The 21,388-nt window shown below is 36.5% G+C and overlaps 2 protein-coding genes across 3 annotated transcripts in view; both read left to right on the top strand.

Annotated features, from left to right (window-relative positions):
• Positions 1-5,229: 5,229 nt before the first annotated feature.
• smfn (small fragment nuclease) lies at positions 5,230-16,016 on the top strand. The gene is made up of 7 exons (XM_008428638.2): positions 5,230-5,569; positions 12,290-12,373; positions 12,455-12,532; positions 12,692-12,803; positions 13,258-13,366; positions 14,723-14,776; positions 15,739-16,016. The coding sequence occupies exons 1-7, from the start codon at positions 5,288-5,290 to the stop codon at positions 15,860-15,862; spliced, it is 843 nt and encodes a 280-aa protein (XP_008426860.1). The 5' UTR covers positions 5,230-5,287; the 3' UTR covers positions 15,863-16,016.
• Positions 16,017-20,241: 4,225 nt separating this feature from the next.
• The window catches only part of LOC103476358 (vasodilator-stimulated phosphoprotein-like), a 23,252-nt gene continuing 22,105 nt past the window's right edge, over positions 20,242-21,388 (top strand). The window contains exon 1 of one of the 2 annotated variants that reach the window (XM_008428637.2): positions 20,242-20,679. In XM_008428637.2, coding sequence (XP_008426859.1) covers positions 20,675-20,679 — 5 coding nt within the window. In that variant the 5' untranslated portion in view covers positions 20,242-20,674. The remainder of the gene's footprint in view (positions 20,680-21,388) is intronic. The other variant, XM_008428635.2, reaches the window with a different exon arrangement.

Genomic DNA, 21,388 nt, shown 5'->3' with positions numbered 1-21,388 from the left:
AGTACAATTCCTGTTTCTAATTAGGAATTAGAAACAAATAAGAATTAAGACATTCATTCACCATAAACCTAAGTATTTTCTAATACTAAACAAAACATTTTTATTTGATTCTAATATAGTCAGAAATAATACAATTTCAAATACATTCATCATTGACTAAATTAATTCTAAAACAAGATAATATAATTTTTAGTCAAAACCTGTTATTACTAAGAAAAGTATCTTACAAATTAAATGTTAGTGATTTAAAACATTTTATGTTATATTCAATTTTTTGCACCATGTCAGATGTTAGTTTTGGAAGACTTCTCATCCTGGTTACGTGAACCGACCAAAGTTCCCTTTCTCAGAGTAATTCAAGTGATACTGTCCTCCACCTTCCTGCATATGTTAATTTATGACCTGCTGTCTTTAATGATAAGACCCCAGGGGTCTGAGCCGAAGCTCTCCTGCAGATCTCTATTCTCCTTTGTACTTTAAATGCTTAACCCAGCAATAGTTCTTCGGGTTTTAAATCACTAACACAAACCTGTTCAAGATTAAGAAATTCGTTCTAAAAGGTTTCAACTGTGTTAAACACTAAAAATAGTCATTTTTCCTCAACACACTATAGCTAATATTAGCTGGTATCTCGCTGGTGGACATAAATACAGTAAAGTAATATTCTAATCACAAAATATACACAATCATATGTCCATCTTACTTGTGAAATGTTGTTTGTTGAGCCCTCACATCAATAGACCATCGATCCAAACAACAATATCCCTCAGTGCTGAGGCATCTTCTGTTATTTTGGTTGAGCAAAGTAGGAGGGACGACCGCTCCTAGATGGACGCCGTATTTCCTGCGCCGGAGCAGCCAATGCGGGCTCTACTCTTATTCTATGTCTATGCATAAATATGCTTATTCTTATTCTTCTTTTTAATGGCGGTTGGCAAGCAACTTACTGATGTACATTATCGCCATCTACAGGTATGGAATGTGTAGCAACACTACTTTAAATTTTTTATTTTGTATTCTGAAGATTAATAAATAATGCTTTCTTTAATATGTAAATATCCAGTATGTTTCCTTAATTTCCCAATATTCCTTTGAGGCTCCATTCTTGACCTGTGCTTCAAACCATTCTTCTCAATTTCTCCCTTTCAGGTTCATACATTTTACAATTCATCAGTGTTCTACATTTTCTTTCTCTCCACATCCTTCATATTTATCATTAATTTTCGGACATTTTTACAAAAGGGATGCCTGTGGGGGGCGTTTGGTCGAAGGTAAACTTTACACCTTAAATCCACAACAATGCCAGTTTAGACTTTGAGCAACTTGGTAAAACTATTGTGTAACATTAAATCATGCTTGACTGCAAATGTATCAATGGCAGCTCTTCAGTGTTTGTTAGCTTCTGTTAGCTTCTTGGCGCAGCTCCGTTCTCCTGCAACTGGTGTTGAGGAATATAATTATGTTAATAGTTAAAAGTTATGTTAATTCACATTAAGATATGTTACTGAAAAGGAATGTATTATGTTGAATGTGCTGGTTCAATCTGACCGAATAAGGTGTTACGAGAAATTCCTGGCAAGTGTCCTGCATGCAAGAGACTCGGCCAGAGTCTCCGTTTGGACATATAAGAACTAACAACTCGACTAATGGTCCTCTGAAGGAGCAGATTTAACTTCCATGAAGTCAGCCCAGAATTCTCGGAACTTCCAACACACACTCAATGTAGAACAGAGCCAGAAGCAAGATTCAGAACGCCATTGGTCAGACGGTTTCCAATACACAAGAGCAGACTGAAACGGTATAATTGCTTGAAGCCAGAAGCAAGGGACAAGACATTTTGGATTCTGAGACTATGAAAATGAGATGATGAAATGTAATATGTGATTCCGCAGATGTGCATTAAATGTCTTCCTGGTTGTCAGTGAGCCGGAGAGAATGGAGTTTTGTGTATCGTCTCTTAATTCATGAGCTTAGCACCTTTGAATTCCTCCATACTGGTAGCTAAAATCACAACACCCTCTCTGTGTATCCCTCTGAAAATGAACCAATTTAAATAAAGAAATCAAGAAATCCCTCCATGGGTGATACCACGATAGAGAGCGTTCATTTTATAGCGTTAACACGGTGCTGTAAGTGGTCAGGTATGAAACGGGGGTGATAGAAAAACACAGCACTTTTAAATTTCAATAATCAGAATGCAGAAATTGTTTCCGTTGTTTTAAAAGGTTTATGTCAGTCTGCCTTTTCCCCATCGATACGCTTCCCGACCGCTGCGCACCTTAGGGGCTTAAAAAAAAAAGACGCGCACATTGCGCAAAACTCTGAAACAGGAGTAGCGGGACATAAAACGGAGCGACGAACTAGATGTGAATTATGGCATAAAAACAGAGAATCCGACTGAAAAAATCAACACATGATGTGAAACACATGAGGATTAGGCGGCGCAGCAGGTGATGAGTGAAGATGACTGAGTGTCAATAAATTATAAAATAAATTTAGCAACAGGAAAGAAACTAAAGTGGACATAGCAATAAACCAAGAGAGGATAAAACTAATGAAATGAAACTAAATGGAAATGAATGAAGAACAAAATGCAAGAATAAACTAAGAAACTAAAGTAAACAGAGGAATAAACTGGTATGGCAAGACCGTTCGAGCAATAATTAATACAGAGGACTGTATGGCAAGAATAAACAGACACTATTTCCAGATAAAAGGTAAAATAATATTGTTGAAGTGTCATGGGTTTGTTGAGACCATATCTAGTACTGAGAATAAATATATCTTACAGACATAACAGTAAAGAACTGATCACTTATTTGATATATTTATTTCTTCAATATTATTTTTCATGTCAGTGTTWATGTCATGAGGCTGATGACTCCATGACACTTTCAATTTGACTCATTAGGATTTGATTAAGAACCAGATTTGTTCTTTGTAATTTCTGTCCAGTAAAAGTATTAATCTATAAATCAATAGACAGGTCTATATAACAATATAATCCATGTTTCTGTCTCATATTTATATGGCATTAAAATGATCTGGAACTTTAGTTTTTCCACTGAAAGCTCTGGTTTGCACATTAAATGCCAGGTGGGTGAAGTTTTATGGATGATACTCTGATGTCCCATTCTCCTGAAGGCAGCACAGAGCTGCACCACCAGAAACTGACAAACRCTGAAGAGAAGAAGAGTTATGATTAATGTAGTTACAGTTCTATCCATGTTTTAATGTTGCAGAGCTCAGTCGTTTGGCAAATAGATCAAAGTTTAAACTGGCATGTTGAACATCTTTTATCTGGTCATTTTTTAAAATATTTAACAACTAGAAAATGGCACAAAATAAGAATATTATTTCCACTCTGATTGGCTGCTGTTAGGCCTAAAAATTTTAACTTGAATGTTCATTGCATTTTTCGTAGACGTCTGTGAAAATAATTTCTATTCCCATGACTTTTTTTGTTCACTGGGAAATTATTTTTGATGATAAATACAGAAACAAGCATAAAAATCAAAACATCTACAATAGTTATAGTAATATTAATGATTAAATAATGGTCAGTGCAAAGTAGCCTGCAAATTCTTTGGTGGGGGGCGGTGAGGGACCTGGATAAAGGCTGGGGGGGCGCTGGGCCAAAAAAGGTTGAGAAACACTGACCTAGATATATCACCACCGACTGGTGGAATAAGGAACGACAGACTGGCCAGAAATACAACAGTATAATAGTAAGTTAGCTCAAATTCTTGAGACTTGTATTTATTACACAACTCCGTTTTTTTTTTGTTTGTTTTTTTCAGATTACTCTCTGTAACTGATTGAAAGACCATAACCAAACGTCATCCCTCAGTACAAGCTAATTATTAATCAAATAGATTCATATGGTTCTTTCTGAAAAGCAATACAATTTACCTTTTGTAATTTTGTAATTATATAGATATTCTTCAGTGCCAGGTGTTGTTTACTTGTTTTTCAGCAATAAGTAATGATCGAAAGCAGGGGTGCCCAAACTTTATGAGACCAAGATCTACTTTTTCTCTCATCAGCCAGCTGAGATCTACCTCATGACGCAAAGACTTAAAAATTGTAAATTCAACTCTATTGACTTATTTTATGTGTGAATATACATCAGTTATAGCAGAAATAATAAAGTGATAGAAAACCTATTGCAGATTTTTCCTCATTCTGACACTGGGAGGAGGTTACTGGTTTTTCAGTCAGAAGCTGGTTCTTGTCAGCAGGTGTCAGTCAGTCATGGTAGATCTGAAATTTGGCTTGATGACCTCAATATGAGAAACTACAGACTGATAGGAGGAACCACAGAGCTCTGTAAAGATACTGGAAAATTTTCTGAAGTTGGGATATAATTTAATTTCACATAATTATCGCGGTAGAAGCCATTTGTTTGTTAAAACTTAATGAAATATATTTGTCCTATTTTATGTTTGTTTTGTATACTCACATACTAACGAGGTAATAAATAATGAAGATATATGAAACGCGTGGAAGACGGATCTGAATGTGGTGAAGTGTGTCATTTATTGAACGTTCAGAAACTACAGCGGCTGTAATGCGCCACAGCAAAGGTAAAACAACCCGAACAGGTGATCAACTCAAAACCACTCATATCTTTTTACTCTCTCTGTCGTTTAGCACACCCTGTTGCCATTGCAACCGACTGCGTCCCGCTACACCCGGCATCATGTCAATTGTTTCCTGGAAGTGAAAATACGGATAGACAAAGTTCAAATCCTCTTGTGGGATGTTTTCTTCTTTTTTTTTTTACTCAGTATATAATATTTTATTTTTATTTCGTGTCTTTTGATGAAAATGCCGAAACAACTTTATACAAGTAATGTTAAAATTAGATGGAATGTTAATGTTAAGATTAGATTTTGTAGTTATAGTTATTCCACCACTGTATCAATCAGATGCTCTACTGCCAACTTTTGGGCTGACTGGTATTTTGTCCAAGCAGGTATTTTATATTAAAAGTAGGGCCTTTGTTTTCAAGTTTGTACCCTCATATAGGGAAAATAGTTAAAGCTTTAGCTCCTAAACTTTTCTGATTCAATGTACACGACATATATGAAATCAGCGGATAGCTTAAGAAAAATCAGAGGTTATAATCAAACTTGATTGCAGAAATAGACAGCCCCTATTTCTGCAATCAAAAATGAAGAATGCCTCTGCTGTCACCCTCTGTCTGAACAGAGGGTGGCAGCAGTAGTCCAGCGGTGCGCTTTCCGTCTGTCTGGACCGGAAAGAAGAAGAAAAACTTTCTAGCATGACCACTCTGTCACGGAATATCGCGTGGACTTTAGCTAGGTTCAAACTGGGATGCGGGAAGAAATCGTTTTTGTCTTCGTTCTTTTCCAGACACTGTTGTTCACACCGCACTAAAGGATTGCAGCAGCGTGCTGGAACTGTCCAAAAGGGGTTTGTTTATCCAGAAGCTGCTCTCAGCTGTTTTTCATCACTTGGTTGCATTTCAGCTGTTCAGTTGGACAGGAAAATCAGCATGTGTTCCAGCTCAATGTCGCAGAAGATGGTGTGGGTGGATCTGGAGGCAAGTCTGTTGCTCATGGCATTTATGTGGTCAAGCTTTAGAAATTCTGGTTATGTAAAAAGGTTAACATAAAATGAGATGTTTACTTTAAAGCTCAAATATGGAGGTGGATTACAGTAGATTTTATAGAAAATACAAGTGGACCTCGCTGCAGCAAACAGACAGGGGCGGGGATGGACCATGTGGCAGTCTCATACCTTATTTGGAAATGGGACTATTGCACTCCGGAAGTGACGGGGGCGCTATAACCTATGTTATCTGCGGTCTCCCGTTTTTGTTTTCGGGTCTAACTACTGCCTCTAGTGGCGTGGGGGTGGTAACACAACAAATTACCAAATGTTTATTTTTTGTTATTAATTCCGGCATTACTGGCACCGTAAAAGATAAATTGTCTTATAAAACACAATATTTTTTCATTTTGTTAAGGATGTAGAGCTAATTAAATGACATAAACAAGACCTTTATGTATTATAAATAATATCCATGAATCTTCATCAATTAATAATTAATAATAAAGAATACCACAAAATTAATAATAAACATTTTGTGGTATTCTGAATTAGTAATGCAATTATATTAGTTATGTTAACTTTAACGCCACTAGAGGCAGGAAAGACAAGATAAGAGTAAGGAGCAGTGTTATGGCCACTCTTGCATCACAATAAAGTCCAAAAAAACAAAAATGCAAGAGTAGTCTTTTAGGAGGAGGTTTCCGACTCACTCAAAGAAAAAATAAGCACTCGCGGAGACTTTTCTTGTTTAAAAGGGGGTTCTTTTACTTATAAAAGAAACAAAAAATAATCTCCGAGTTGACTTCAAACATACATATTAATTTGTGGTACAAAAACCTTTTCACTCCTCACTCCTTCACCAAACAATCAGATCAACCCCAACAGCTGCTTCTGGCTGTTAATCACTACTGGAGGCTGACTGACAAGGAGGGTCTAAGCAAAACAAATAAATACATAAATAAATATACAACAATAGATCTACCATTCACATAATGTTAGATCTGCGAAAATTAACAATTTAGAAAAAATTAAATTAATCTAATTCTTGATAGGTTCCAACAAGCAGATATAGAAGTACACAGAAAGCTACAGAATTTAACTGTGAGATGTGCTGAAGTAAATAAGAGACAAGTTCAAATACATGCAGAGAGTGGAACTCCTTCCTAAAGGTGAAGATATATCACAGATTTCAAAGGAAAATAAAAATGGGAGAGCACAAATAATATAGGAAATAGCGCCCCCTTTACTTCCGGATGTAATGGTTCCATTTCCAAATAAGGTATAAGACTGACAGTAGTCCATCCCTGCCCCTTTCTGTTTGCTGCAGCGAGGTCCTTCCCATAAAATATGTTGCACACAGTCTGATATATGCCAACGTTTATTTATATCTAAATAATCTCAAACAACGCAGATTAGATTAGAAACAAATTCATTAAGTTTTGCTAATGTGGAAAGTGCTAAAAACCTCTTTAATGGCTTTGGGACTCCAGAGAACATCCCTAACAAGCTTTATCCACTAGTGGAGAAAACGTGGAGCAGTGGTGAACCTTCCCATGAGTGGTTGGTCTACGAAAGTTACCCAACAGCAGCTCACCTAAGGCCCGGTCCCAATGCGCCGGCAAACTGAAAGGTTTGAAGGCGCAGTAGTGCAGTGATGCCCAAAGTCGGCCTTAAAGGCAGGTGTTCTGTTTATCTGTGCTACCCATGAATTTTAGGATAACTTTTGTTTTATGTGTTTTATTTAATCGAATATTACGGTAAGTTTTATTTAATTTATTTTATACCTGGCTTTCATTAAGCAGCTGTATTACTTCATGTAATACAATTTGGATAACAGGCAGCTTGTAAATATATTTATAAATGGCTTTGCCGTCTACAATGTCATTTCTTCTGTAAACAAGTCATTGTTTGGCATTTAATCAGAACAAGATATGTTATTTTGTGGGCTATTTTGTCCCTATACTTTAAAATATTTCAGTGTAATTACACTTTTTTAAAATTAAACCTTGCCAAATAGATTTTGGTAGCGGTACTATGTGAGATTGAAGCTGTGGAATAGCGGTGTAATATTAGTGTAAGCATATCCTATCATTTCAGGTGTGCCGTGACCTGCGCAGTTCGGTGAACAAATTATGGCTGCGCTGTATCTCAAAAAGTCTGTCATAAAACGTATTAATGTGCAAAAAAGAGTTGCGGTGATTAGTTTGTAGATGTCTGTGTTTAATTTAATTCCAATCAAAACCTGTTTCCCCTGTTTGATACTGTTTTATTCTTACAAACACCTTTGTATTTAAAATATTTTTTTAAAAGATAGAATATTCTAATTGATGGAGTTCATTCATTTTTGTCTCTGTGCACCATCCAGGTTCGTTAACCAGTTTCAGGGCCAAGTAGAACTGCTCAGTGTAAATTACCTCAAGAAATAATCAGATTTGGTTGTATATAAAAACAAGCTTTAATATCAAAAAATTATCAAATGTTACAAGCCATACATGTCATACAAATGGAACAGATACAGAGTACATTCACCGTCCAGCGCTGGACCACACTTGGCACATCTTATGGATGAAACCAAGTGAAACAAAGATTGTAACTCGAGTTTAGCTTTTTATTCTTTTCTGCAATCTGTACCCTCCCTAAAGTAGTTGTCTAATCAGTTTCAGTCTGTTTATGTATGACTGGTGACAGTCACACATAAACATGGTTATGTAAGCTGCTGCGTGTGCATGTAAGCAGATAAGAGATAGAGGAAAAGACGGAATACACAACATAATAAAATGATTAGTGCATGCATAGCTTTTCATTTTAAATGGGTAGGATATTCAGATGAAGGAAGTGATATTCTTGTGGTTTTGTCATGTATGTAGATTTTTCCAAAGCTAAGCATAACTCCTAAGCTTTCTCTTCAGTCCCGTCACTCAAATAATGTTATCCTATATATTTAACATTAACACAACCCGCTATAGTTTTCTGTTTGTAAACATGACGGTAGACGTTTTGGATCCGCAGCACCGACAGACTTAGTTGTCTATCTGTGGTACAGTGAGAAAATCTGACGAGGTAGCACAGATAGTCAGAAAAGAGGTTTGTGTGAAATTCTGTTCCCCTGTGAAAATCTGTTCCCCCTGTGTTGGGCACGTGCACCGCAGCTAGAGAGGCAGCTGGAGCAGCTCATTTTCATGATACTTCTGATCGATTTCTCGGTAAAATAACTCATATAATCATGTAACGGTTATAACGTTCTGTTTAATCGGCAGCTGCTGTTAAAAAAAGAAGCAATAACAAAATTGTAAAATAAACAAGGTCTTGTGTGGAGTTCTTCTTACATTGATTTGTGTTGTTTTTTTAATCGACAAGAGAATTGGTCTTTTTCCTACTTTTGTTACTTAAATCTGACAAAAAAGCGAGTAACCAAACACAGTTTTCCAAAGCATCGTGTGTATTTATAATTTTTCATTGCTAATGTAAGAGGAGGGAAGCTGGCTGATAGCAGCGCACAGTCTTCCTGAAAAGATAGTGTAGGCTTTCTGGTAAATCTCATTCTAATGTTAAATATGACTGGTTACTGGATAAAAGAAATTTGTGGTTGCTAATTTTTGGTGGCTCGAACATACTATCACACATGACAAACATTGAGAATTTGGTTACTCTTTATTTGCCGAAGTTTAGAGGGCCAGGGAGGGATACTTCAGCTGCCTCAAATAATCTGTTCCCACAACATTTCATGAGAACAAATTAATTTACCAGCAAGTCTTTTATTTCGCTCTTCATCATCAACAAATCCTGTGATTTTGGAAACATTTGCTCATTATTTGCCAGATTCTCAGTGATTGAATCCACCTCTCTAGCTGCAGAGCGCACGCCGACACGGGGGAACAGATTTTAACAGGGGGACAGAATTTTGCACAAGACCGGTGTTCTGACTATCAGTGCTACCTCGTCAGATTTTCCTACCGTAGAACGGATAGATAGCTAAGTCTATCTATCAGTGCTACGTGTCCAAAACTGCTAACGTCATGTTTACAAACAGACAACTATAGTGGGTTGTGTTAATGTTAAATACATTGGATAACATTATTTGAGTGACGGGACTGAAGTGAAAGCTTAAGAGTTATGCTTAGCATAGCATTGGAACAATTTATATACATGGCGAGACCACAAGAAGATCACTTCTTTCATCTGAATATTTTACCTGTTTAAAATGAAAAGCTACAGATGTATGCACTAATCCTTTTACTAGAATATCCTACCTGTTAAAAATATTTTAAATACAAAGGTGTTTGTAAGAATAAATTAGTATCAGACGGGAAACATATTTTAATTGGAATTAAACATAGACAAATATAGATCACTGCAACTCTTTTTTGTGCATTAATACGTTGTATGTCTGTTATCAGATGCAGCACAGCCACAATGTGTCCACCGAACTGCACAGGTCACTGCGTTCCTGAAATGATAGGATATGATTAATATACACTAATATTACACGGCTATTACACAGCTTCAATCCCACATAGTATCGTTACCAACATCTACTTAGCAAAGTTTAATAATAAAAAAAGAGAGTAATATTACTAAAATATTCTAAAATATAGGGACAAAATAGCCCACAAAACAACGTATTTTGTCCTGATTAACCCATTGATTTATGGGTAGCACAGATAAACAGAAAACAGGCCCTTGAAAACTGACCGAGTTTGGGCACCACTGGCACAATTATCGGGAGCTGTCTATGGGTCTTTAAACCCGCCCACTTTGCGCCCTGTTTACACATGTCCAGAAAGACTTTGGCAAAGTATTTCCCTACAATTCATCACTTTTCCACCTTTAAATTTTTCAATTTAATGGTGGAAATGTGGCAATAGTTATTTTTGGTCTATTTAAATGTTTAAGAAAATAATATGACAAGTCACACACCAGTAACAGAAAAGTATGACATAAGCTGAGCAGAAAAAAGAATTAAAAAAAATAGTCACACAAACTAACAATATGAGAAAAGTAAGACAGAAAATGTTACAAGTGCAAGAGGAATTTCAAATCTTAAATTAAGCTAAATATAAAAAGCCAAATGAAGTTTGGGCTTTTGTGCACTTTCTTCAATAAAACTTCCTTAAATATATTTAACTTAAAAAGAAATTAAAAATGTGGTTAATTTTTAGAAAGTGGCATTTAGGAATAAAATATTAGCCAGAGGATTAAATCGTTAAACTCATAATGTGACTCTTCATCCCCTGTTAGACCAACTTTTATTATATCAAAATGTGAAAGAGGAATAGGTCTAAGCTAATAGATCAGGAGCATCATGGGTAGGTCGACACTCATCCCAAACTGCGACAATATTATATTTTGAAAATATTTCCAAGAACATTAAGTTGCAATTGAAAAAATTGGTTCTGCTGTCTTGATATCTGAGTCACATAGCGCACAAGAATTGGTATTTGTATTGAATTTCTCTTTCAGAAAGTCATTACAAGTTCAACTTACATAATTTTGAAATTAATTTCTTTATTTTTTGTGGAAGTGGAAAAAAGTGGATTCATTTTTTAAGAGATATTTTTTAAACAAATGTTTTCTTCTCAAGGAATATGGGGAGAAATTTGACATCATTGTGTTCCTTATTAAGTTATTATTACATTTTGTTTACAGAGTCGCCGCCATTTGTAATCAGAGTTCTTTTGGAGTAACAGCCGAATGTGTAATCATACCATTAATTTGCTGAATAGGAGGTATAGGAATTGGAACAAGACTATTAAAGGCCATTTCTTTGACAAAACATTTATACAATAAAAAGTTGCTGTCAGAAATATGGCAGTGTTCACTGTGCAAGCTCTTTGTTGAAAAATAAGTTTTCAAACTGATTTTGTGTTTGAAACAAAATCAATTTCAAACAAAAGTATTGAAATCATTTTTGTTTCACTCTACTGTAATATACCCTACTGAATGCTATCAAATTTTGCTCCGTATTTAACAAGTCATAACAAAACACATTTGAACAGCCAAATATCTCCTGCAATGACTTTGGAAAGCAAAAATACCTATATTATACATTAAAAAATGTGTTTGTTGTTGTTGTAGGTATACTTTTTAGCAGCACAAGTGCCAAAACGGTGACCGCTCCCACCGTTTTGAAAGTCCAAGTTGGGACACAGAGGTGTACTGTCCCAATTCTCAAACGTTTGCATGCTTGTAACCTGCACACTTGAACACTTATGTTCACTTTGACTGAGTGCACACTTCACAGAGAGGGATAGGGTGTAGTGCAAATATTGGGACCAGACCTAAAGCTCTACAAGCCTCACCTGATCAGTTTTAGGTCAGAGTTTATGATTCAGCAATAAAAGTGTTGGCAAAGATGGCGTCCATGGGAGAGTTGAAAGACCATAACAACTACTGAGAAAAGAGAACATGAAGCCCTATCACACTTTGATGATCCCCAATACTTCTGGGAAAATTTTGTGTAGCCTGGGGAGGCAGAAACAAGCTTTTTGAAAGGTTTGTGTTCTGTTACATCTCAAGTAAAACAGAACATTTCAGAAAAGGACGCTTTCAAACATGCATGGGTTATATGTTAATATAAGCCATGGAAAATCCCTCATTAACTTCTGCTCAAAAGATATTGGTTCTGTTAAAAACTTAAGTAAAGTCGGAGACTAAACTATGACACATTTGAGTTTTTCTTCTTAATGTGTTCTATTTTTATTCTTTAAAGATGACAGGTTTAGATGTTGAGAAGGACCAAATCATTGAAATGGCCTGCATCATCACAGACTCTGATCTGAACATTATAGCAGAGGTAATACAAACAATACATGCTTCAGTGTGTGATGACTTCAGTTTGTCTTGGAAATGAAACTCATTTGTTGTTGCTTGCTAGGGACCATCCATGATCATCAACCAACCAGACGAGCTTCTGGATGGAATGTCGGACTGGTGTAAGGAGCATCATGGGAAGGTAGACACTCATCCCAAACTGCAACAAACTGTGTCTATTAGCACTTGGTTTGTGTTTTTTCTAATTAACTGGTCCATCTTTTCATCCATCCATTCAGGCATTTCTGTGAATGGTGTCATACTTGCTGCTTTGCTCTACTACTTTATCTGTTTGTATCAGTCAGGACTGACCCAGGCTGTTCAAAACAGTAAAATGACCCTGGAACAAGCAGAGTATGAATTTCTGTCCTTTGTCAGGCAGCACACTCCACCTGGACAATGCCCCCTTGCCGGTAAGTTTAATCCACTGTATAACTATTCTTAGATTTATGTAAACACTACTGTAGGTTGTCCAGAAAAGCTATAGAAACACACTCGTGTTAAATGACTCATACACGAGTGTGCTGTGTTGTGGTGTGGAATAACTTTGCTTGTGTTTTACAGTTCTGAATGTACGTATTTGTCAGAATGCATGAGAACTACACAGAGTATGATTGTACTGAACTATTTCAGCATCATACTCAGTATGGTAAATGTGTTTAACATAAATCGTCTGACCAGTGACCAAATTAATAATGGGTACATCTAATAATAACTCTTTTAAAAAACAGAAAACCACTTTAGCTTACAGCTAAATGTTGTCTTGTTGTGTGTTACCTTTTACCCTCATCAGAGGGAGAAATTGTCTTGCTATCATGTTGTTGCACCAAGGCCTTAATATTCATGTTTTATTATTTTTTTCTGCAGGCAACTCTGTGCATGCAGACAAAAGGTTCCTGGACAAGTACATGCCACAATTCATGTACCATCTTCACTACAGAATCATTGATGTCAGCACCATCAAAGAGCTCTGCAGGTAAGGATTAGATCCCCCAATGAGTTGTGAAGCTTCCAGAACTCAGTCTTGTTCACACACATCAAAAGTTGCATTTCCTCCCAAATTTACTGAGAATGCTGTATGGTTGAGATGATCTGCTGAGGAACCTGAAGTCAAGCAAAAACACTTGAATTTGCAGTATTATTAAAAAACTGCGCCACTGTGGGCTGCACAGTGGCGCAGTTGGTAGAGCTGTTGCCTTGCAGCAAGAAGGTTCTGGGTTCGATTCCCGGCCTGGGGTCTTTCTGCATGGAGCTTGCATGTTCTCCCTGTGCATGCGTGGGTTTTCTCCGGGTACTCCGGTTTCCTCCCACAGAAAACATGACAGGTTGCATCAGGTTAATTGGTCTCTCCAAATTGCCCCTAGGTGTGTGTGTGCATGGTTGTGTGTCCTGTGTGTCTCTGTGTTGCCCTGCGACAGACTGGCGACCTGTCCAGGGTGCACCCCGCCTCTCGCCCGAAACGTTTGCTGGAGATGGGCACCAGCAACCCTCCCAACCCCACTGAGGGAAAAAGGGTGCAAGAAAATGGATGGATTAAAAAACAAAACAAAAACAATTAAAATGTAAGAAGTACAATATAAACATATTCCAAGGCCCATACTGAAATGTGGGATGTACTTGAAGTCATTCAGGTTTAAGCAGCTTTAGTTTGCTTTCACACCACATTAGTATTTTGGTATATCTTAACTGACCACAATGTGTTTGGCATGGTGAGAAAGTTGATTTGAACTGTGGTGTGAATTCTGGATCTGCCTGGAAGGGGTTGGTCTTGGTTCACTTGGAAGTGAACCCTTAAAGCAGTTTTCTTGCAGTGACTTTTACAGTGCAAGAGATAAGCAGCTGAGACTAGGTCAGTCTCACTATCTACTTTGGTAGCTGTGCTTACCTTTTACCTCATGTATCATCAGTCATATTCTGGCTTAACCGGTGGTTAAAGCACTACTACTTCAGAATTTATCGCTTGTGTAAGTGTTAACTAAAACCAACCAATTATCATGAAACCCTGGTTTTCATGTTATCAGAGTCCACAACACAAATATTGGTAGCTTCTATTTTTTTTTCAGGGTAGGGCTTTGATGTTTTCTTTTGTCTTTTAAGTGCTGATTAAAAACCTCATATTTTGGCAAAATCCTGAGTTTAAAACACTTAATTTATATTGTTTTTCTTTAAATAATTGTTCAGTTGACTTCTGTTATGATATTTTCTGCTAATACCACAAAGAATGAAAACATAACTGGTTATGGTATTAAAATTTCTGTGTTTGAATTATCTTGTTTTGATATATTTAAAAAATGTAATGATGTGATTTTGCTTCTGCTCTGAATGTTTACAGACGGTGGTTCCCGGAAGAATTCAAGATGGCACCTCATAAGAGCGCAACCCACAGGTTAATAAAAACAAAACACATGAAATTACAGCTTTATCATTCATTAAATCAATGTGACGTAAAATACCACAGAGCTGTAGTTCAGTAGGTATTACTGTGTTCTTAGATTAAATAGATGACTAGTCTTCTGAGTGGTGTACTAGGTGCATTATGGCTACTCTCACTAACAACACTTTAGATAAAACATAGAATAAATTCTTTGCCTCTCCCATGGTTTAGCATAATGCTCAGGAGGAATGCAGCAAATGCCACAGTCAGACAGTGGGGAAGCTGGGAGTTGTCTTGTCAGACCACCAGTTTCCAAAACCACGCACACACACACACACACACGCACACACACACACACGCACACACACAAAACTTGTAAAAGCGCACAAAGGATCAATTTGATCCTGCCAGACTGCACACAGAAGAACTTATGGGTCTAAATGACCCTGTCTCTTAAGGACATGGGAAGATTAAGGACATATTTAATGTATTTTATACCTTTTCCTCTTTAACTGCACGTGTAGACATGTAAGATTCAATTACATGTCAAATGCAGAGGAAAATGAAGAAACTCTTACCGGTGAAAATCTTAGCGATAGGAAAAAGCAAGCCACATGCACAGAAGAAAAATGCTGATATTGCACGGTCGCACTCTCTTTACGGCACTAATAATGGATGCTGCTGTTTATCGTTCAATTTTAACGTTATTCAGCAATAGGGGCCAACAGTATTGTCACAAGATCATAACAGGAAGGAAGCTGATAAAATGAATGCCCAGTAATGGCGATGGCAGTCAGTGGCGCAGTGACTGCACTATAAGGGGTGAAATATGAGGGTGGGGTTGGGATGTGATGCGCTACACTGAATGAAGATTAAGCACAAAGTTTTTCTCAGTTGTATAAGTAACAGTTATACTTTACCAAATAATGGTCACTTTAAAACTCTCTTACACTTAACATTTTCTGTTTTTCCAGAGCCTTAGATGACATAAAGGAGAGTATTAAGGAGCTGCAGTACTACAGATCCTGCATTTTCAAAGCACCATCAGAGGAAAAGAAACACAAGATTGTAGAAAATGGTGGCAATAAAAGGAGTTAGTTCATGACTGAGGCAGTTGAAATACTTTCAGTTGGATTTTTGTTGTTACATTTCTCTCAAGAAGGGAATTTCTTTTACAATTTAGTTTGTTTTTGTCAGCAACACTGAGTACTACTGAAGTTTTGTTGGAGTGAATAAAACTCGAAAAATGTTTTTTCAGAAAAAATTATTTCAACATAAATATAATTTAGGCAGAATCACTCAGTATTTTACTTTTTAATTAATTTGAAGAAACAGGCAATCTGTGTCATTATTTCTAAAGATAACATACAAGCTTTACAAGTGAAATATTACAAGCTAAGTTGATAGTGAAATTACCAATCAAGTCCAGCGTTCCAGTAATCACCTAGATTAATGCATTTTTCTTACAAGTCTCTGGATTTGTACATGTAAATGGAGGGCTGGTGCATTAGTTCCTGTTACTATATTGAAAATGGTGCTGGTTCTATCCATGGAAACAAGAGGGGGCAGGCGACAATGTTAAGGGGACGTCATTATATATGTACATAATAGGGGTTGATAGACTACATGTATTTTAAGTAGAAGTCGACTCCGCGCAGTGATGTTATAGAAACGTAAGCGAACTTCACATCAACTTACAGGTTGTATTATATTCACAGAAAATATTGACCTTTAAGTCTTTTATGCAGGAATAAACGTATAAGAAACAGAACATCATCACAGACTTCTTCGTCAGCAGCAGATTAAAGTCTGAAAAGTTGCACCAAGTCAGGTGTGACTTTTTTTCCCCCTTGGAACACCGGCAGGCACGTGCAGAGGGCTGGGGGGGCTTGAGCACCTGTCCCTTTTGCTCCTTGTCCCCAAGTGCCCTTTTGGTCAATTTTTTTTTTTTTGTATTTCCTAAGCCCTCTTCCGACACATAATAACATGTACTAAAAATATTTCTTTTTGTTTTTTTTGTACAACATAATAAGCCCCCGGTCACTTTGTTACCTTTGACCTTTTGCCCGTGACGCATGACGCAGTTGCCTCTCGCGCAGTGAGATAAGGCGGCTAACTGGAGCTAAACGTAGCCAACGTTCCAGATTACWGAACAGTTTTTGGTGAATAAAAAACGTTTTTGGTGAATAAAGTGGAGTAGACTTGCTACTTGTCAAATGACGGAAAACGAAGTATCGTTTCTGCTTCAGCTCGGAGTCGCGGTTTAAGCAGAGAGGTAATGAAATACAACAGACACTGACAGGCCTCTGCATCTGCCTTTCTCTGAAAAACTACTGAGTGGGAGGAGACAGCCAGGAGAGGAAAAACTGTTCTTATCTATCGATTCAGTATTTTTATYATACAGACATTAGGCTGTTGTTGTTGTGCTATTAGCTAGCTGCTAGCTAACGACTTTGCTAGCAAAGCAAGATAACTGAAAAGCTTCTTCCCTGTACCTTTAATGATATCAGTCATTCTTCAGTATTGCTTATGTAATAGTGGCACATCGCCCGGTCCAAAACCGATCATCTCCATAATGGATATATGTCTTCTAATTTCCCTTGCTGCATAATGTACATTTCATTTATTCTAGCGTTAGGTAAATGTATCTTAAAGGAGAATAAAAGTCCAACAAGGATATTCATTTAGAATTAAAAATAACTCACCCTGAATTACCATGATATAATGTATCTAATAAAAGCGTGTCATTAATGAAGGGGAAAAAACTAATTCCAGACTTAAAGTAAGCTTATGGTCTGGTTCGCAGAGTATGAAGTTACATTTTTCCCCAATTATTCAATGGAATTTTTTTTTTACCTCAGTTAAGTAAAATAAAATTGTAATCAAAACTTTTGGAATTGTAATGATTTCTTTTTAAAAACAAGACATTTATTTGCACACATCAGAAATATTTTGTTGTGATTTTGGGCCCTGCCCACGACGTCATGTGAGAAAAAAGTTTTTTAAGCAAAACTCAGTAGGCTTTTCTCATGGTGACATGCATTAACAATTACATTTTTGATTTTGTTTTTCTCTTTCTTCTGCGGTTCCATGTTAAAGTTTGATGCAGCTCTGCTTTCCTGAATGGACCATCTTCATCTCCACTCCAAGTGTAGCAAACAGGAAGCTCTTTTTTATAGATTACAGTACACTGAAAAGTTGCATTGTGCCCTTGTTTATATTTTTATTAGTGTAATTCTGTAAAGACAAAATATGTCTGGTGGTCCAGCTCTGATTTACATATTACACATGTAGCCAAATTATCACACTGACCAGTGACACAACGGTGCTTTTGGTTTGTGCATCACAACCCAAAGTTATTATGAATGGATCCTGTTTAGTTACTGTTAAATTCTGCGCTCCCACCTGCTGCTGCTCCATCCTGATGCGCAGCAGGACGCTCCGCTGACTCAGCAGCGGCTCTTTTTGCGGGATGAACCAACATGCAGACTGCGGCAGAGATCGCCTCCATCAGATCCTCAGATTGAAGCTTTAACTTTGTTTCCAGATGTCAAATAGTATTTTTATAAGAGTGTAAAGCTGCCAGGTTAGAAGCTTCAACAGCAAAGTGGCGCTGATCAGTTGGATGGAGGAAAAGCTCGACGACATACCCGTATTCTTGCACATTACTCCGGTAGTCTTTTTCTTTAAGACATGCTCTGGTGAGCATACCAATACACTAAAATTCTTAATAAATATTTAGGAATTTCTCTCTCTTGTAATTTATAAAAAAATGTTCATGATTAACATGGTCAAATGCTTTTGATGCATCTATAAAACGCATAAAAATTATGGTACTATGTCTCTTGTATAAATCTAAGATTTCCTTGAGAGCAAAAATGCACATATAAGTGCCAAGTTTTGGTTTAAAACCGAACTGATTATCAGATGTGGCTATAAACGTCTTGATTCTACTAAACGGAGCCCTCTCCAAGACTTTTGATGAAGTACTGGCCGAAGCTATGGGCTGATAGTTGTCTTTATTTTACCAACCTTATCTTTTACAATGGGCACTAAAATCACAGACAACATAGAATTTGTTAAGATGCCATGAATTAAAACTTTGATCTGCATTAAAATGAACATTTGCTTTAATAACAAATAAAAGTAACACATTTCTCACTCATGGTGCCACACAGGATATAAAACATGCTGCTAAGCTCACTGGAAAATAGTTCAAACTCCTGTGTTTTCTTCTTTCAATTTTTTAAATTGCTAACCTAAAAACTCTAGTTTGTTTCACTCTCAGAGGACTGACAAAATTAATAAAAAATTAACATAATTTACTTGTAAGTTTATCTTTCACCAATACACATTTTGATTCAAAATCTAGAACTCACAAAATGTATTTGACTTAAAGAGTAGAAGATAGTAGACACAACTAAATGCGGCTCAAATGTTTTACAGTGTGCTCACATTACCTGTGGTGCTTGTACCTACTTCAAAAAGTTGCCTGTTCTGAAACAGATACCTGCACATTTTAAATATTAGTTTCAAGTTCCTTCATCGCCTTGCAACACTTGCACCACATTTAAGGCATTTATCATATAGGCCACATTATTGTGAAATAGAGCTTTTGTAAAACTGATCAAAAAGATACCATGAAAATTTCTGTTTGCTAAAACAATTATCTAGCAATAATGTTTTATATTGTTTAGTTGGCAGTAAAAAGCCAAGTAGGCCATTCTTTTATTGCTCATCAGCTTGCACATTACACAACACAATGTGGTCACTAAGTTGCTAAGGAAGTGAGGTATTAGACATGTCAAACCTTGTTTCATGAAGTTGTCAGTTTTACAAACATCCACCTGGTTTGATAACATAAAAATAAACATTTGTGTTAAAATATTATTTATATTGATAAATATTACAAAACCGTAATGTACTAATTAATGTTCCCTGTTTCGTTATACATATACTGTACTTTTTAAGAATGATCAAGATTATAAATATTTTTTCTTCCACTTCAAAAATTAAATGTTTTTTGGTCTTACTCAGATAATTTGGACATCCACAAGTGTGGAATTTGCATTGTTAGTATAGGAAAGTGAAAAATACAGAGAATAGCTACAAAACAAAAAACAACAAAAAAGGATAAAGTACGATATACACAGTACAGTATAAAATGACACTATAAAATTTCTCAAATTGTACATTTTACCCTGTAGTAATAATAATAATAATAATGTAAAACATCTGGTTCATGTCCAGGCAATTCATACTCTCCTTTCACACACACACACACACACACACACACACACACACACCCACACACACACACACACACACGCACACACACACACACACACGCACACACAACAATAAAACTGTGACAATCAAACAGAATACTAGGAAGCGTTTAGCTTCAGCAAACAAAAGAGAAACTCCTCTAATACATCAAACCGCTTTATGTGAGGTTGCACTGGTTAACGTGAGGATGTCAGTTATGTTAACCACAGAAACAGACAAAGATGTAAAAGCTGATTTATTTTGCACTCAAACTACCTATACTTTCAACTAAACACAAATCATACCCAATATAAACTGATAAAACCAAATCATGTTCTGAAAAAAAAAGAACAGCGTGCACCCATTGCCACAGGTAAAAAAAGTTAAAGGGGAAATGAGGGTTTAGAAGAAGTTCAAACAAGAACAGGAAGAGAGCTGAAAAAAAAATAGCCGAACAAATGAGAATACAAAGGCAGAAGTGCAGTTAGTTGGTTTCAGTGTCAGAGGAGTATGCAGCAGCATTCTCAGAAACAAATGACACGCAGTTTTTCAACTGACAATTAAAAGGGAGTGATAGATTTTTGAAAAGAAGCACATTTTTGTAAAGCAAGTCAATCACTGGATTTTAATTGCAGCTTTAAAATGAGGTAAGTTATGTTCTAATAAATGTGACAATGTGGCTTAAAGTTCTATCTGAAATCTCTGCAAAACTCTACAAAATTGCAGTATAGACTAATTAGTTTCTGAATAGTAAAAAAAACAAACTTATTTATACATGACTCTTTTTAGCCATGTAAAAATCATAAAAAGACAATTTGTAAAAAAAATTTTAACTTTAAAGAAAAGGAAACGAAACACTTCCTGTGTTCTGTCTACATTTCCTGCCTTCCATTGCATCTCAACCTCATGTCACGTATTTTACTTTTGCAGTTAGAGAGAATGAAAGGTAGCAGTACAATAAAACAAAACTGGCTTATTTTCTTACATCTCATAGCAGCAAACCTTGAACAGAAAAAAATCCAGTCATCCATAAAAGGAAATGGACCGATCACAGGAAGTGGTCAAAGATAAAACCTGTGATTTGACAGGAAGTTAAGATTTCACACAGACTTAAGTCGGGATAAAATGATGTGTTTGTATATATATAAACTGCTCAAAAAAAAATATTTTTTTATTTTTTTGAGCAGTGTATATATACTGTATATTTGTATATAAAATTCCCTTCTCACCCTCTGTGTTGTGGTCTCTTTCATCCTCTGAGCTCGGGTCCTCTACCAGAGGCCTGGGAGCTTGAGGGTTCTGCGCAGTATCTTGGCTGTGCCTAGAACTGCACATTTCTGGACTGAGATGTCTGAT

This window comes from Poecilia reticulata, linkage group LG14 (assembly GCF_000633615.1).
Source record: "Poecilia reticulata strain Guanapo linkage group LG14, Guppy_female_1.0+MT, whole genome shotgun sequence".
Lineage (NCBI taxonomy): Eukaryota > Metazoa > Chordata > Actinopteri > Cyprinodontiformes > Poeciliidae > Poecilia > Poecilia reticulata.
This window is presented reverse-complemented; position numbering and strand designations above follow the sequence as displayed.